General features: G+C 39.1%; 1 protein-coding gene across 1 annotated transcript in view; it reads left to right on the top strand.

Annotated features, from left to right (window-relative positions):
• The first annotated feature begins 1,954 nt into the window (after positions 1-1,954).
• The window catches only part of KDM2B (lysine demethylase 2B), a 159,331-nt gene continuing 142,849 nt past the window's right edge, over positions 1,955-18,436 (top strand). The window contains exons 1-4 of the mRNA XM_067539606.1: positions 1,955-2,231; positions 3,482-3,626; positions 7,185-7,263; positions 12,449-12,495. Coding sequence (XP_067395707.1) covers positions 2,181-2,231; positions 3,482-3,626; positions 7,185-7,263; positions 12,449-12,495 — 322 coding nt within the window. The 5' untranslated portion in view covers positions 1,955-2,180. The remainder of the gene's footprint in view (positions 2,232-3,481; positions 3,627-7,184; positions 7,264-12,448; positions 12,496-18,436) is intronic.

Here is an 18,436-nt window from a genome sequence, read left to right on the forward strand (position 1 = left end):
TTAAACCTGGCTCTTCTGTGTTCTAAACCACTTCTTAACAATCTTTCCTCTGTCAGTTTGCCATGGTTCATTGAGTCTTTAGTCTTTCTAATGAGACTGCCACCAAGGCCTATGATGTTGGTTTTGTGATGTGTTAGTTATATGTTTTGCACAATATTTTAATCTATCAATTAAAGTGTTAATTAACTGACTATGTATGCAGAGAGACTAAACAGGAGTCTATGTGAGTGACTGCATTCTGTTGGCTAGAAGAACACAGAATCAATAAAGAACAACAGGCTATTGCAACTAATTTTCTAGTCTAAATCTGTTTAATTGGTGTGGAAATAAAGCTATGCAGAAATACAACTTGGCTAGTCAGATTTCTATTGGCTTCTAAACTTGTCTAACTGTTGTTTAGATCCCTTATGCTTTGGAATCTTTTTTCCCCTATTTTAATAAAGGTTAAGCATTTTGTTAAGAAATATAATTGAAGAGATTTGTAATTCCTCAGTATACAACAATGTGAACACGTGGGAACTGATCCAAATGACTACTTTGTTGTTTCTCACAGACCTCCTCTTTTAAACTGCCATCAAAGGTAATATTTGATCACTATCAACCTAAGCCAATTTGAACTGGTGTCTTACATGTGAAAATCATTGGTTCCCATTACCAATCCTAGCATTAAGCAGTTCTCCTAAAGAGCAGGGGAAACCCAGAGGCTGAATGGCTCATAAATTTGTTAATATGAAATGGAACTTTTTGGCACTACATGAAGTTCAAATCTAGCTTAGTTCAATAATACTTGAAAGTTGTTTGTTTGTGACAACTGTTTAGTAGCCTATATTAAATCATTTATTATGTAAGGAAATTGTTTAAATACATTCTGCTACAAAAGAGGTATTTTAATTTCATAAGCATTTTAAAGCATTTTAAAAAACCCAGCAAGAACTAAAAATAATAGATGCTACTGAAACAGAGCTCTTAAAATAAAACCCATCTTTTTATTATGTAATTTTATTTCCTTTGTAGCATAGACTACACCTTCCAAGGACAGAATTAATTTAATAAATCCTCTTAGAACTGTAACTGGGCAGCAATTCCTGAAAAACACATAAGAAAACTTTAAATAAATTAGTGCAATTCCTTTTAAAATAAAAGTAACTTTTTTTTTATTACAACACTTCCCTTTTTTCTTTATTGACACCGATCATCTCTTAAGAAAGCAAACTTCTATGGTGAAAACACTGGATACAGGGATCGGTTGTTATTTGAGAGAGAAAGTTATGTGTAACTTTCTCTGACTATATGTCTCACATTCATTTCACATTTTTGTGTGCTTTGTGTACTTAACATGTTTTATGTGCATGCCTTATTGTCATGAACCCTCCTCTAAGCCTATCTTGTTTCCCAGTATATCTCCATGTGTCTAATGTGCATGTTCCCATGTGTCATGCATCCTATGTGTGTGATTTTGTGCATCTTTCTATGTGTCTTCTGTACGTTTTCATGTATACATTTGTGCTGTGCATGACTGTCTGTGTTGTATATGTGTATGCAGGTCTCTTTATGTGCTTAAACGCGTCTGTACACCTGTGAATGTCCTCCTATGTATATCATCTGTGAGAGATTGCAGGTCTTTATGTGAGCCTGTGTACCTTGTTTTCTCCTCCTCATATTACAGAGTGGGCGCTGCTGCCTCCAGCCCTTTCCAACCCCTGACACTGACTCCAGCTCTCTCCATAACAAACAGCTCAGTGAGTCAGCGCCTGCGTGCAATGCCTGCTGCACACTCGTGACCTAACAACAACACACACCACTATGAGAACTGCAGCCAGCCAGCAGCAGCGGCGGCGGCAGTAGCGATCTTTAGCGCTGGGTGCAATCTGGTTCCCCCCAACCCCCCTTTGCAGCCGCCGCCTCCCCCGGGCCTCCCCCCTCTTCCCCGAACGCGATCGGCAACAATGTTTACGTTCCGGGGATTATGACGCCTGCGCCCCACTCCACACTCAGTGCCTGAAAATGGTTCCTTAGGACTTTGCAAAACGCATCGACTCCCCCTCCCCTTCCCTCCCCCTTCCCCAAAAAAGTGCTGGTGCAAAATTGCCAAACTTTAGAGAGACCTGGATGGCTTTTGTTTTTCCTCCTCCCCATTTGGGCCAAAAAAATGCAGGACAGGAACTGTTGACAATTAAGTGATGAAACTCTCCAAAAAAATGGAGGCAGAGAAAGACTCTGGAAGAAGATTGGTGTGTAGTGGCTTCTATCTATTTCCTGTTTTTACATTTTTAATTGATTTTGCTTAATTATTTGCAAAGGGAGAAATGCATGTAAAATGTAGGCAGCAGAGCTACTTAGTTTGCAAGCGATCAGCTTAAACACTTGGGAAGGGGGTGGAATTGAACTGAGGGGAAGGAGAGGGGGGACAATACTCTTTTTTCTGTTGGTAAAGGATTGTGCTGATCAAGTGTGTGTTTTTGTAGGGCTGGCTGCTGGGGGGGGATTTGAAATATGTGTAGAGAGAGAGGAAGATCTGGATTGTAAAGTGCTTGGAAATGAGCAACCCCAATGGAGGCAGCTGGTGTATTTGGTTCCCCAAAGGGAGCTAGCTTTGTGCACAGCCAGCCCTCCCTTTTGCAGGCGGGTGTTTGCATGCGGAGTGTGTTGTGTGTGTGAACGTGCAGTTCTGCCTTGTATTTCTGCCGGAGCTGCTGTTAACAAGTTACACGCTGGTTCTGGGGGAAGCAGCAACAGCAGCACCGGCCTCTGCTGGTGTTTTCACCCGGGCCTACTCCATACACAGTTTTACACACCCCTTATCGTGCATTTAACTCATTCCTGTCCTTTTCCCCCTGACACCCCTCCCCTTTCAGTTTTTGTTCCTTAAACTGAGCAACCTGTGATTGAATAGAAATAACGTGGATTGTCGCAAGGGGGGAAGCGCAAATAAATCCTAATGTTACATAATGCAATTTGTTTTTTTAATCGTGGCTTCCGGTATGACTATGGAAACACTTCGATTATGTAATACTGCAACCTGAATACCGTGTGTCAGTAAATGGAGATTTGTGTGCGAAATTACTTAGTTATAATTTGCAGAAATAACATGGTCGGAGTCGCGATGTGTTAACAAACAAACACTGTCGGCCGTTCACTTCTTTACGAGGTTGCACAGCGCGGTAGTGCTGGGCTGTGAATTAGACACTGATTTGTGCAAATCTCTTCACTTGTTTTGCGTTTAGATATTTTCCCTTTTAAAATGTAATGCGAGTTTTCCTGATGCCAGACATCTGTTATTTTGGGTTAGTTCGGTGTCACAAGGAGAAGGGGGGAGTCTTCTGTACTCAAATTCACGTTGTATAAAGTATTGTTAAATTTGCAGCCTTGATCGTTATTTTCCCAGATCATGTTTATCAAAGTATCCCCAAAGTTGATACATTTTTCCTTCCCCAGAGTCCACTTGCCACCCCCGCTTTGTATAATCTGTTTTGTTTTCTAGCGATCTATTGGGAGAAGGAGATACGATGAGAATGAGGACCTCTCCGACGTGGAGGAAATTGTCTGCATCAGGAGTTTCAATTTAGAGGAGAAATTAAAGAGTCAAATGTATCATGGGGATTTCGTGCGTGCCATGGAAGGGAAAGGTAAGTGCCTGGCTGTCTCAAGGATGAATGTGTTTGGTGGAAGAGGAATGGGTGGGTGCCTCTTTCTTTGCTTTGATTGCTCCAGAGGAGCTGGTGGTGTTTCCGCGTGCAGAGTTTGTGGTTTGTTTCGTATTTCCCGCCTGCATCCCCCATTCCAGAGAATCCGGTGACGAATCCAGGCCGAGCAGCAGCGAAGGGGGTAGAGGGATGAATGTTGCACACTGGGGCCCTAGCTTGGACCTAGCCAGGAAATAAACACATGCGTTTCTGTGCGTATTGCTTCTGTAGCTAGAGGTGGGCACGGGCATAGGGTCTGCTCACGTCGTTCCCATGTAACCTGTTCACAAATGTGCAACTTTTTGCTTTGACAATGACGTGTATGGGGATGTAGCTTGTAGAGAAACCCCCGTGTCTCCCGCCCCGCTCAACCTAGCCTATCAGCATGACACCAGTTCAACTTCCAATATTTCAGGGAATCAGGTTCGTGGAAGAGAGGCAGAAAAACCCCAGCCCCGACTCAGCCTGATGGTGATTCTTGCTTCTCCCTCCGCCCCCTGTTGAATCGAGGTCCCATTTGCTTCCAGTTTATCAGCTTCAAGTGATGCAATTGATTATCCTGTTTTCCAGCGTCAGGGGTTTTAGAGTAAATAACTTTCGTGTTTGTATCATGTTAAATTATAGTCGCCCCTCCAAACTACCTGGATTTGTTTTTGGAATTTAGCTACAAAGTAATAAATAATTGAAGCCAGCCAGAGCAGCTAGCAGCATATTTGCTTGCTGGGAAGGGATGTGGAGAGGGTTGGTCTTTTAGGGGATTAGATGGATTGAGGAGTGCTGTTGCAAGTCAACTCTATTTACTGTGCTGTTACTGAAATAGACACCAAATTCCACATTGCTGCTTCCAAAATCGGAACTCATTGGGGTCACCCCAGTTTGAATCAGTTATCTCAGTAATGTCCAATTATTAGCTTTGGCTGTATTCCTCTTCAGATGGCAACAATAATCAAATCACTAATTTAATTTAGAATATTTTCTTCTTTTTCCAAAACTCAGCCTTGCATAGACACTTTTAACTTGTTTTAGAAGAGCCACTTATGTGATGAGGGAAACGTCTGCCTTCTTGACAGATTTATTATTTTGTGCGGAAGTCTCCCCCTCCAACACCTGTTCCTTAGCTCTAAAAATGTTCCGTAATTTTCCAGAGGGGGATTGGATTCTACTCTTCTTTCCCAAATTTTTAATTTTCTTTCATTGCTACTTGCTAACTATATTACAATCCACTGTTTCTCTTGCTTAGAAGCTTTGAGACATTTGGGTAGCTTTTCCCCTTGTAGAGAACTTTAAAATAAATGAGTGTCTTTTGTTACCATGTTTTGGTCTATGTCTGCTTTGTTCAGCCCCACAAGAGATTTGAATGCTTTGTGGGGTTTTTGTAAAGAAAGGTCCGTCTTTTATTTGCTCCATTTTCATTTTTGCCTCTTTAATTTTTCTATAAAATCAAGAGTTGAATGTAACCAAGGCAAAAATATTAAACTTGCCGATCCTGCTGCTGAGTGAGAATAGAAGTATCAAGATATTTGAACACATGGAATTGGTGGAATATTTTTGATCATCTATTTCCTTGTTTATATTTTTCATGGTAGCACCTCTTTGATCCATGGCCAGGAATGTGGTCTGGAGGTTTTCTTCAGAGGTGCTACAAAGCTGCAATGTGATTTTTTTGGCCTGAATACAGCCTACTATTGTTACTTGTTCACTAGCGTAATATGCTATGTATCTGCTGTCTCCTTTCTTAACTGATACTTATCCCTGACACCCCTTACCCACTCATGGATTTTGTGTCCTGAATGTAGAGTGCCTTACTCAAAAGGGTTTTATTTGCTTTAGTTAATTTATGTTACTAAAGTCAAGCGAATATTTTTAGTGTTAATGCATTTGAGTAATAAATTATAACTTTTGCTAATGCAGAAATATTGTGTCTTCCATTAGTTACATGAAAAATAGATTACAGAAGCTGTATTCTGACTATTCTAAAAACAAGTGCAATTATTAAGAGTTAGTAAAATAATATTTAGCTAAACAATGGTCTAATTTGACAGCTCTAGGTGAGGATGCTTTATTCACACTTCTTGTCATTGCTAATTGAATAAAAGGGAAAACGTTGTAAAAAGATGTTAACAAACAAGTAGGAGGGGAAAGTTAGCATTGATTTCCCTCACCCCTTCCAGTTATTTTGATAATAAACAGACACAAGGTGTATAAGTCTGAGGATGGTAAATCTCATTCTGTGTCCCATGAAGGTTGTTTTTAGATAATTAAATTACCTAGCAATTAAAAGTGGATATGTATAAGATGTATAGGTTGGGTGTTTGGAAATGTTATATTTGGATTGCTGAGGTGACAAACAATTCATGTTTTTATTTTTAAGCTATTTAAATATTTATAATGCACAAGGCATCCGTTATAGATGTTACATAGACTTACTCTCCTTTATGTAAGGAGGATTACAGACTGCAGGTAGGTGCTATGCAGTCATTTCAAGATTTAATTTCACTTCTATGGCTGCAGAGTCCAAAGACTATGGAAGACCCTGCCCCCAATCAATGCTTGTCACTTTTTCACGAGTACCTGAATCACATGCATCATTGTTTTAGCTATGACATAATGACATTTCAAACCATTGCATATAAAAATTAACAATTCAGCTTAATCCTCAGAATGAAATAATAATGTGATACTGTTCAGTGTACAGACAATCAATGTCCAATGTTCGTGTTATTTTGGCATTAAATTAATAATTGAAAAGAAATTTCTTCCCTCCCTCATCATCTTAATTGTGTCAGAAATTACAATTTCCACACTATAAGCCCCATACTACAGACGCATACCTGCTTAACTTTACAAATGGAAGAGCTCTGTGTAGCTTGAAGGCTTGTCTCTCTTACCAACAGAAATTGGTCCAATAAGAGAGATTACCTCACCCAACTTGTCTTTCTAATGTCCTGGGACTGACCTGGCTACAACAACACTGCATATAACTTTACAAATGTAAGTAGTCCCACTGAACTCAGTGGGACTACTCATGTAAAGTAAAATGTGCATAAGTGTTCATAGGATCAGGATCTTACACTGTACTCCTGTAAAGCCCAATGGAAACAGTATATTTCTTAAAAACAAACTATATAGCTTGATCCTAACATTTGTTCTATAAGTATGGAGTCTCTTAACATTTATTTAGTTGTGAATTTCCTGTAAGTGTTAATTTAGCATTTTATCATAACTAGGACATCTCAACCTAGGATATTAACTGAGAAGCTCTGAATGCATTCTGCTTTATGTGCATCCAGTGAATAGGAAAATAGAGAGCAGCTGGGAGACTCTTATCAAATCACTCAGATTCTGCTTTTGACCTAAAAATGTTGACTGTCTTTGCAATTCTCTTTAAGTGATAGTGAGGTTTCTTTGCTGCAGAAATTAAAATGGAGAATCTTGAAAAAATGTAGTGTGAAGTGAGAATGTCATTCTAATTGATTGTTTTTTATTCAAATATTCAAACAGATTTTACTTTTGAGTATGTGCAAAGAGAAGCTCTCAGGGTTCCCCTTCTCTTCAGAAGTAAGGATGGACTGGGAATTAAGTAAGTTACAACTAAATCTTTCTTACGAGTAAATGTTTACAAAATTATAACTTTGCACTTGTATACGGTCTTACATCTGAAGAACACAAAATGCATTACAAGCATTAAGCCTCACAGCACCCATGGGAGGAGGTAGGATGATTATATTTAATTTACATATGAGCAAATTGAGGCAGGGAAAGATTAAGTGGCTACAGGGAGGTTGTACACCGTCACAGAGCGAATCAGGGACAAAGCTGGAAACAGAACCCCAGGGTTCCGGCTCTCAGTCTGTATTCTATTGAAAGAACATGCACCCCTCCATTTTTTACTTTTACAACTACTCTGTTTCACACACCATAAACAAGCTGTCAGATAAGTTGCAGAATCTCTTTTACTGGTGAAGCTGTAAGAGGTTGAAAGAAGTGTAAATATGTATTTAGGATTGACTGCCTTTTGATCAAAAGAATGTTAGAAATGCAATTAATATTCATCTCCAGTGCTAGAGTGAGATACATAAGTAAATTTTTGCTATAGTATTTTGTATTCCATGGAATAATATAATATAATTCCATCTCATCTAAATTAGTACTTCTAAGTATATATATTTCTTTTTGCCAAGAGTAGTTGGTATACGATATATACATAACCTACAAAAAAAACCCTTCATTAAAATACTGTGTGATCATGTAATTAAAGGCTGTATCATACTGCATATGTGTAAGAGGGCCAAATTAGGGTTGCACAGCTATCTTAATTCTCGCATTTCCTAATTTTTGAATGTTTGACTTTGCACCCTGAATACTCTTTTAATGTAATTGTGTGAGTATGTTTGTGTAATTTCCTAGGTTTTTAAAAAAACCAAGTAGTTAAAAACAGAATTTCCATCGAGTGGTATCATATTGACACCAACACGGGTCTCAGCAGGGTTGGAACCTTTAGATCTACCACGCAGACGTCTGCCACTTTATCTAATGGAGTAATTTATAGCATTAATAGGTTGTCATCCTTTAGTAGACCAGGACTAGAGAGAGATGGGGCACTTTGCTTTGGGTTTCACAGATATTCACTGACAGCAGAAGAATGGTGTAACTCAAGAATTTTGGGTTCCAGTCTGTGCTCTGGAGTAGAGTCTGCTGTAGGGGCACAGACTCTTCTGTCCATCCCCTTAAGTGTGACTTCTTCTTCCCTGTCTCCTCCAATCTGTCCCTGTTCTGTCTCTCTCCCTCTTCCTCTGGCTCCTCATCCTCTTCCAGTCTCTTCTCCTCCTCCTCCAGCTTTTTTCCCCAGTCCTAGTCTTTTTGCCTAGTCAGTCCCAGTTTCCCCTCCTCTTGGTTCCTCATCTGATCTCTCCCCTCCACCTCCAGTCTCCCTTCCCTCAGCCACATTCACTGTCCCCACTGGCTCCCAGTCTCCCTCCTCGGGCTTCTCATCCAGTCTCAGTGTCTTCCCCCAACTCTTTATCCTAGTTTCTTTGCCCAGCCAGCACCAGTCTTTCCCCTGTATTCCAGCTCCTTATCAGATGTCTTGCCTCCCCTTCTTTTCTCTCCTCCACTTGTTCTCAGTCCCAGTCTTCTTGCGAGTCTTTCCCCTCAGTTGCCCATCTGATCTCAGTCTCTCCCCTCACCTACTGGCTCTCTGGACTCCGTCCCATTACTCCCCCATGTCCCTCCCCAGCTCCTAGTCGCAGTCTCCTAGTCCATCCAATTGCCATCTTTCCTTTCACCCCCGTTCGCGGTCTCCTTCTTTCTCCCTTCCAACCTCCAGTCCCAGCTTCCATCCCTCTCTGTCCCCCAGGTTCTTTTTCCCAATCTATTTCTTCTGCAGGCCGATCTCTTGACCTGGCCGCATTCAAATCAAGCAGCATCCTTTTCCACTCTGCCTGGGCCCAGCAGGGGGAGCATTGAGAGCACAGGAGAGACAGACTTCTGGCTATCTGGTCAGGTGCCTGGACTCACAGCAGGCCAGAGCTGCAGTCCCCCACTACCACAAATTATGCAGTTTAGTTTCCTGCATTTGAGGAAATCACAGGGATCAGCACACATAAGTGCAATGGATGAGCCTGACCCTGGGAAAACCACCTTTATGGATGGAATCTTTGGGGAATTTAGCTGCTAAAATCTAAGTGTCTACTGAGCATGTGCCAAACTGTGTTTGTTTTTCAGAGTCTTGTAACTTGGCCAAATTTGGGCAGATTTTTACAGCAGCAGAAAAAAACACATTTCTGACACAAAGGCCAGACTTCAAGTCCCTGCTCCAAAGCATGGGGACACAGGACCTTTTAAAAAAAAAAAAAGGCACCAGAATTTTTTTAACATAAATAAAACAACATATTTTTCCCTATCCTCATTCTCAGAAATGGCTTAACCATTTGGTCTTAAATTATCCAGAAAAATTCAGCCTGAGGCATATATCCGGCATGGAAAATTTCAACCAAAACAGTTAAAGTTCAGCTAAGTTATAAGCAATTGAAAACAAGCTCTTATAATGGGGAAGTGTTGGGCAATGTTAACAATGGTTGATATTGTCAGCCCTGTCTATAATTCCCGAAATAGTTTTGACAAGATTAGAGTCAAGATTTTAGCCCCAGTGTCTTTATCCAATTCATATTTAGATAATCATATTTGTTCATCTAAATTCTCCCTGCAATTTCAATACAGTATTAATTACTTCCTGTCCCAAACTCTTGTGTAGCATTTTTGTATCCTGCCCCGGGGTTGTTTTTTAATAGTTTGATAAATGAAATGATCTCTATATGCAGTACACCAAACACTTTGAGATGAAAAGATATATTTTGTGTGTGTGTGTGTAATGTGTTAATATGACACACTGTATAAGATAATTTTAGGTCTATATGACATTTAGAAATAGTTGTTGCTATGTACTTTCAATTCTATTTGCTGTTAAACTGTCAGCTTGCATGTCTGTGGCTGGCAGATCTACAAAATGTAGCTGAACAGTTCTGTTGCTGTGTATATGGTGGTGCTCTTGAATATCAGGAAGTGTGGTATTTGATGAGGAGATTATTAAAAATGAAAGTAAACTTTAAAAATTGCCTTTGTGCTTTTCCATCTAGTATTTCCAACCACCACAAGCTGTTGTTTCTGGTGGTCAGAAGCAGGAAATGAAGTCATGATCTCTTAGCAGCAGTTGTCTTCTTTAGGGAGATGTTTGGAACAATCAGACACTCTCATGATTATTGGCAGTTGTAAGATGATTGTAAATTGGAGAGATGGTGCTATCTGAAAAGACATATTGTCTCTTTTAACCATCCAGCAGTCATACCACATCTTGCTTCACTTAATCAGAACTCAAAAAGCTAACCGGCATTGGCCCAGGTCAGTACTTGAATTGGAGACCTTTCTAAGGAACACATAGGTGCTTCAGGAAGAAATATTAGGGACTGATAGTTGGCACTCTACCCTGTGCATCTGTATCAATATACATAATTTTATTCAGGTACTGTTTTGTTGGAGGTGACATGTTTTATATGAAACAGAAAACTGAAACTGACCACTTACACTCAGTAGAGATCCCAAGGATCGTATCGTATGCAGGTGATAATGTTAAGCCAAATTCCAAGTCCTGTAATTATATTCTGCCTCCCTAATTTCTCCTGCAGTTTCAGATGGATACGGTAGTCTTCACTCTCTGCTCTAAACTGTTGTATAGTGTTTCTGTACAACTGTGTTCTACCGCAGGAGTGGCTGCATTTTGGCTTTAGGACAAGTGATCTTTGTATATCCTTTATCAAACTCATATGGTTGTGTGAGTTTTTTTTAACTTAATGCTTTTGAAGCACCTTCAGATCCTCTTCTTCAAGGTGCAGTATAAATGAAAAGGATATTGCAAAGAAAAAGTAGCTGTTCTCCCCTCCCTCCACCCAGCCCTTTGCTAACATTCTGGATTTGTAAGCAGAGTTAACAAATAGACCGTATTTGATCACACAGATGGTGCTGGAAGTTTATGGAGCTGCAATGTGCCACGGTGCAGAAGTAAATCAGTCTTAATTGTGCAAGGGCTGAACATAGCATCTGTGTGATGGGTGGAACAGGAGAGAAAGGGGTATGTTTGGAGCAGCAGGAATTTTTGCTCATGTGGCAGCATACCAAACCTTACAGAGGAAGATATAAGCAGTCAGGGAGATGGTGTAAATTAAAGCTGGACGTTAGCACAAAGTGGGCTCCACAATGTTGACCACTCAGTCAGTTGCATTCGGTACTGTGGAATTCTCCCTCTGGCACATCCTTTATCTCTGGCTTCAGGGGTTGTAGAGAAGGTAACAAACCAAATCTAGGGGTCCTCTCCAAAGTGCGAACATGTAGGTTCATTTTTAAGGGAAGGGAGCTCGATTGTTTCCATAAATACTACTCACTTGTGCCACTGCTAGGGCAGTAGGAGTTCTCAGCAGACTGGATTTACTCACTTGCTTTTTAGTCAGGCCTGTCCTTTATTTTATTTGTTTGTGTATGATGATTTATACAAATGCTAAAAAGGACACCCACCTATATGGTCTAGGTGCCTTATATGTGCAGTATTTCTAAGTTATGGTCAAGTGCATCAGTTTAAAATAGCCACCTCAAATCCGCCTTTTCCTCAAACATTTCTCCTCTTCCCCATTTTCAAGTGCTTGGATAAAAATAAGAGCTTTGCAAATGAGACCTGTAGGTTATCAGATCGAGACTGTCTCAGATAAGGGTGGGGAGTGAATTCTAAAGCTGTGGGGCCCTCACAGAGAGAATGCAAATCTCAAAAGCTAAAAGATAACACTTACCTCCTGGGGATATTGTGAGGGTTAATTGTTTGCAAAGTACTTGAAATGGTCAGCTGGAAGATGCAATGGAAGTGTAAAATACTATTGTGTTTTGTCAAAAGACCTGACCAGATGTAATTGCTGCTATCAGGATTCTCACAGACTTCCCAATTGTGAGCAGTGACAGTTTTTTGGTACTTGTGCTAACCAAGCTAATTCCCCAAAGCCAATAATAAGTCTTGATAGGACTCCCTGTCTCCCCTCCACCCTCAAAAAAACAAAACAAAAGAAATCTGGCCACAGAACCATTCTTGATCTCTGCTAGTAATAACCATATGTATTGCAATATCCACAAATAGCACATGAACTTATTTCTGTTTTATCCTTGTAAAGAAAATGTGATCACACTTAGATGTTGATAGCATTTAACATTGCTTTTTTTGCTAATTATAGAATGCCTGACCCGGATTTCACTGTCAGGGATGTGAAGCTATTAGTGGGTAAGTTATTTTGAATGTACTGAACTAATTCTGTATAGTTCAGTATTGCTTTGAAATATTAACTCTGTATAAGTGCCCAGATGTATTTGTAGACACACGTGATAACTCACAGAATCTGTGAGGAGGCATGGAGAAGCAGTTTGCAAATGAAAAAGGAGAAAAACCTTATTAGCAATTGTGCTGGCCAAACTATGAACCACATGCTGTATAAATGGCCTCTTGTAAGTAAAGTGAATGCTTTACACTAACAGGTATCAAATACCTGTTCTCCCAGCCAAATGGCACCAGTAATTTAACTGCAAATACATTTTTATCTTGGAAAGCAACAGTTTCACTGATAGAGCCTGTTGCTGTGACTGGTTGTTGAGCAACTGTTTTTTTTTAAAGCAAGATGACAACCATAGTTGAACTCCTCACAAGCTTACCCAGGGTTTGGCTGGGTCAGTGCTTTGATGAGAATTCTCGAAGGGGGACCAAGTGAAGAAGCTTCATGAAACAGCTTTGATGATTTGATAGGTGACATTCTTTCCTCTCAGTCAGTATTGAATTAATGCCCTCTGATTGTCTTCAGGGATGCTGCACTGCTAGAGGTTCTGCCTTTTGAATGAAACATAAAACCAAGATTCTTCTCACTTGTGGTTATTAACAGTTCCATGGCAATTTTTATAAAAGTAGGAGTGTTAATCCTTATGAACTGACTACATATAAACTAGAGAGACAAAGTGGCTGAAGTATTATCTTTTATTGGACCAACTTCTCAACCACCTTCTCTCTCTAATATTCTAGGACCAGGATAAAAGATATTACCTCACCCACCTTGTCTTTCTTGGGACCAACATGACTACAACAACACTGTGTACATATAAGCTAAATAATTATGTGTTATCTAAATCCCCCTGCAATTTAAGAGAGAGATGTAATTCTTTACTTCCTGTCCTAAATTATTACCTAGTGATACTTTGTTCTGTTAAACAGTTGTGTTTTGTCCCAGAGCTAGCCATATTTCAGTGGTGGGCAAAGTGGTCTTTTAGCTATAATACCTCACAGGGATGTTTCATGTTCTGAAATATTAATTATTGTTTGTTATTAATTATTTGTATTGAGGCAGTTCCTAAAGGCTCCACATTTTAAATCAGTTTAATAAAATACTTTATGCCAGAATGCACACTTGCAAAATTACTTTTGAGCCAAACAATGAATAGGAATATAAAATTTAAAATGAGGAAAGAATCTAACCCTTTTAAAGAGAGAGAGAGCCCTCAGTTTTCCCATCTACCAAGTAAAGAGTAACCCCTGCTTTGCAAGCAAAACTTCATTGTGTCCATTAATTAAGGTTTATAAAAGGCTTTGAGATCCCCTTTCTATAGAAGGCACTATGTAAGTGGAGTGGGAAGTATTATTTTGATGGCTTTATTAGAGCACATCCATGGTCTATGTATTGTTAGAATAAAATAGGAAACATGAAATCAAAAAAGAGAATGAGGTACCTCTTCTTAATCTCATGTTACTTAGACTGTGAGCTCTTTGGGGCAGTTACTTAGACTGTGAGCTCTTTTTGTTTGTACAGTGCCTAGCATGACAGGCTACAGGTCCATGGCTGAGCTCGTAGGTGCTATAAGAATATTGTAGCTGCTGAGAAAATCCACACTTCTGAGGTTGTATATAGTTGAATCTCTTCTTTTGCTAGTCAGAGGCTTAATGCAGGTGACTTCTGTTAATGCTAGTTGGTTGAACCTCAGAATAATACTTTGTAAATGTACACCAGAGCTTCAGATCTGCCATTACACTGTCTGAAACTGGTGAAGCTACGGAAGTAGTTATATAGAAGTTCTGGAAGCAGTGTAATGTTGCATAACAGATGGTTTTATAGGAAAAACAATGTAAGTGACAGAGTTGTCTTCTCCAAGATTGATGTCTCTGGAAATGTTAGCGGGTGGAGAGATTCCTGTTTATATTGGCCAGCAACATGAGAGTGAGAATGAACTGCAAAGCAGGAGGATGTTTACAAATAATATAGCATTTTATAAATCAATGGAATGTGAATAAAAATAATAATCAATTTGAGAATAACTGACTTCTGGTGTGAGAATATTTCTCACAATTGGGTGGAGTGATCTCTGTATACATACCAAGCCAAATTTGGAATATTATGTAGCTATCCTGGTACTACATTTGGATAAGCTTCTTCTACAAACCTCAAGCCTAACCTATAACTTGGTCAAGAACATTGACTCCTATTGTTCAATTCTTTGGTATCACAGGTGGAAACCTGATTTTAAAAAATTCCATCTAAAACTGTTTGGGGACTCTACGTGTCTGCAGCTCATATCTATCAGTTCAAGTTTTTAGGACGTGCAACATCCATCACTGTAATATCTGAGTGCCTTACAATGTGCAAAAGTCCGCATTCAGGCCTGTGGGAAACAGGTGTAACTCAATTGACTTCAGCTAATTTCTAAAATGTGTATGAGTAAACCTCAGAAAGTTCTAAGATGCATATGAGTGAGCTTTTACAAAATGCTGTTTCAACTAATTTAGCCAAGATTTTTGGCTTAATGTATGTGGTGTATTTTCATATGAGATCTTAAAAACTGAGTTCCCATCTGCTCTGTGTGAGAATTAAAGAATTTCTTAGAGTTGGGGTGTTCTATGTCCTTGGCTAAAATCCCCTACCCTTGTGAACTTAGAAGTGGTTGCATTTCAGTAATACTATGTGTACAAAGCTTGTGAAATGCCTGTGGGAGCCTTCAGGATAAAAGATGTTATATGAGTGTGAAATATTATGATAATATCAATCTACACAGTTAGAATTTGTGTTGAAGTCAATAGAGAGTATTTTATTTTATATTCTATGTAAAGTTTCTGTAATGCCCATCACTATAGTATCTAAGATTTTCTTAGTATTGAATATATATCATTTGTTTTGTTCACTTCCTAGGATGAGAAAATTTATTTATATCTTCGTCATAAGAATATTTTGAAAAAGACATTGGGTAACATTTTTCAAAGCACCTAAAATAAATCACATTGAGCGTTAATGGGACTTTAGTTCCTAAGTGACTTACATGCTTTTGAAAATCATGCCATCTTGTTGATTTAAAAATCTTATATTGTAAAGAAACTTCATTTTCCTTACTAATAATTCCTATGCTTGGGATTTCCAAAGGGACCTGGGAGAGTTAAATGCCCCAATCTCAGTGAAATTAATGGGATTTGGGTTTCTAACTCCTTTAAGTCCCTTCTAAAATCCCAGCCTAAAGTATTGAAAGAGAATTTTTAAAATCCAGTTGACTAGTCACCTTTTTTGCTTCTTGTTTATGCTTTGCATTTCTCTCTTCTGAATGACAGTGAAGCTAGTGTCACTCTTTTTTATAGCCAGCGTCACTTCTGGTACATAATGTTGCAATGTTTGCATTTCAGTATCTTTTTTTTTTTTTTTTAAATGTGTTCCATGGAATCTTTAAAAATACTGTGGAAATATTATTATTGATTTTTGGTTTTAGAAAAGTGTTATTACAAAGTGTAATTATTGTTTCCAGCTTGACAGTTTTAACATTTGTCTAGCAACATGGTGTGTGTGTGTGTGTGTGTGTGTGTGTGTATACAAATACTACAATTTTACTTTCAAAGAATGACCACTTTAAAATAGAGAATTATAATAATGGTTCTAACGAGACATATTTGACTACCAACTCCAAATGAATGACATCCCAGATACTCTTTAAAACTGAAGGCAGTGGATTAATTTCAGTGGTGGGAATCTATCTGATCTATGAAGTGGCTGTGAGCCAAGAATACAAATGGAGAGTGGGAGAAAAACAATAGGCCTCCTTAGGAACTTCAGATAATACTTAAAAGAGGAAAACTCTGCTATAATTTAATAACTAATAGGGCCTTATAACTTCATTCTGTAATGCGGAACTGAATGCTAATTCCGAAGGACAGAATGTCATTGCCATCTCATCATAAAGCACTTTACAGTTTCAAGAGGAGGGTTGGCGTCTGCCTAATTCTCTTCAAACTTACTGTTTAAAAGGGGTAAAAAACGTTATGCTTTATTTCAACGTACTTACTGTGTTCTCTTCAAAAACTTGAAAAATGTTGTTGCTTTTGTCTTTGCTGACTAGGGTACCATTCATAAAAATATAAAAGTGTCTAATGCCATCTTGAACTAAATCTGTGCATATAGATGCAACATTAAAATCTAAACAGGATAAAGGGCTAGAAACTTTTGTAGAGAACAATGCTCCCCGGGACTCAGGTGATGATGGTCTAGATGGGACCTACTAGATTTCTTCCCTCTCTGATTCCTGTGTATCAAACCTTGCAGATGAAGAGTACTTGACTGTACCTAGGTTTTGCTTCAGATTTGGCATTTGAAATGCCAAGAAGTAGAAGTTGAGCCAAAAATCTCAGTTGCAAATTGAGCATTTAAAGAAAAAAGAGTAATGGCTTGTGTGACAACTGTAAGTTTATAATTGTGTTTTACTGACAGAGATAATGGGAGAGACTGCAACATAAGATCCTTGACATTCAGAATGGAAAAGGCCTTTTAAATGGAAGTCTGTGGCTCTGCAAGTGCGGGATAAAGGCTTCCCTTTTTCTCTTTGATAAGTAAGACAAACTGCATTCAATCATATCTGCCTTAAAGAAAGACTTGATACAATAAGTGGTGAAGACATTAAGGATCTGATCTTACTTCCAGTGAAGTGATCTTACTCCCAGAGTGGCTTTAACTGTCTTTTAAGTGGGAGGAAAATTGGTCCTGAAAGGTGAATGCTATCCATGATGTTAATAGTTCATAGAGCAAAGGTCTAAGACAGATTGATCTAAGTATGGTACTGGAGCATATTTTGCATAGTGGAGACTGAGTATGCGTCACAGACCCTGTGTGATGCCATGCTTTACAATGGGGCATGGTAGATAGTATTATCCTGATTTTATAGAGGAGCTGTTGAGGCAGAGAGGTGAACTAATTTGCTCAGGTTTATGCAGCAAATACATAGAAGTGTCAGGAACAGACTCCAAGAGTCCTGATTTCTCGTTCCTATTGTAACCACTGGTTGACTCTTCTTCCTATGTGCAGAGTTTGTGTGGTTAGTGTTTGACCACCTGTCTGAGCTTGATCATGGCTTCTCCCATGCAGAGGAGAAAGAGGGATTAAGACACCCCCTCGTTAATTTAGGCAGACAGAATTTGTTTACCCAAGTTAAATGTGGCCTGGGTGAAAAGGGTTAACTTCCCCCATGACAGTAAACTTCAATTATGTTTAATGGCCACAACCTGTCAAGAGCTCAGTTTTGTGTCTCAATTAGTTATTCTATTCTTATTACATATTTGTATTGCAGTGGTCCCCCACAACTCCACTTAAGATCAGAAACACTTGCTTTAGCTGATTTACAAACATGTAGGAAGACAAAAACCCTGCCCCAAATTATTACACACTGAGAAGATATGCAACAATAAAAGAGTGAGGAAGGGTGCTGTAATAAGGATATATGCACATTTTGGATATACAAGTCTTCTGTTTTTATATAAATTGCTAAAATAAGTATCACCATTTCTATTTGCCCCTTACCCTTGTGTCATTAATTGGCTTCTCTGCAGAAGTAGGTCTTGTGGTGGGATTTGAAGGATAGGGTAGTGGCCCTGCAAGTCAGCACAGGGAAGGACGTTCTATGTCTTAGACAGCAGGGAAGAAAGTGCAGAGACAGTTATGAGAAAACAGTATTTTAACTTTCTGGTTGTTGAGCACTAGCACAGTAGTTCTTGAGCGGGGCTGTGCAGATCTGTTTCTACTTCATGCTAGTAGTAGTCCAATCTGGGACTTTTAGGATTGCTATAGTCCAACAAAATAAGACCTTCCCTGTATTCTGGGTAACTGCTTCCTGACACTTTTTGGTTCGGGTCTCCTGTGTGTTTGCTTCTCCTTTGGTATTGG

Source organism: Emydura macquarii, unplaced genomic scaffold (assembly GCF_026122565.2).
Source record: "Emydura macquarii macquarii isolate MOO-44397 ecotype Brisbane River unplaced genomic scaffold, CSIRO-AGI_Emac_v2 contig_554, whole genome shotgun sequence".
Lineage (NCBI taxonomy): Eukaryota > Metazoa > Chordata > Testudines > Chelidae > Emydura > Emydura macquarii.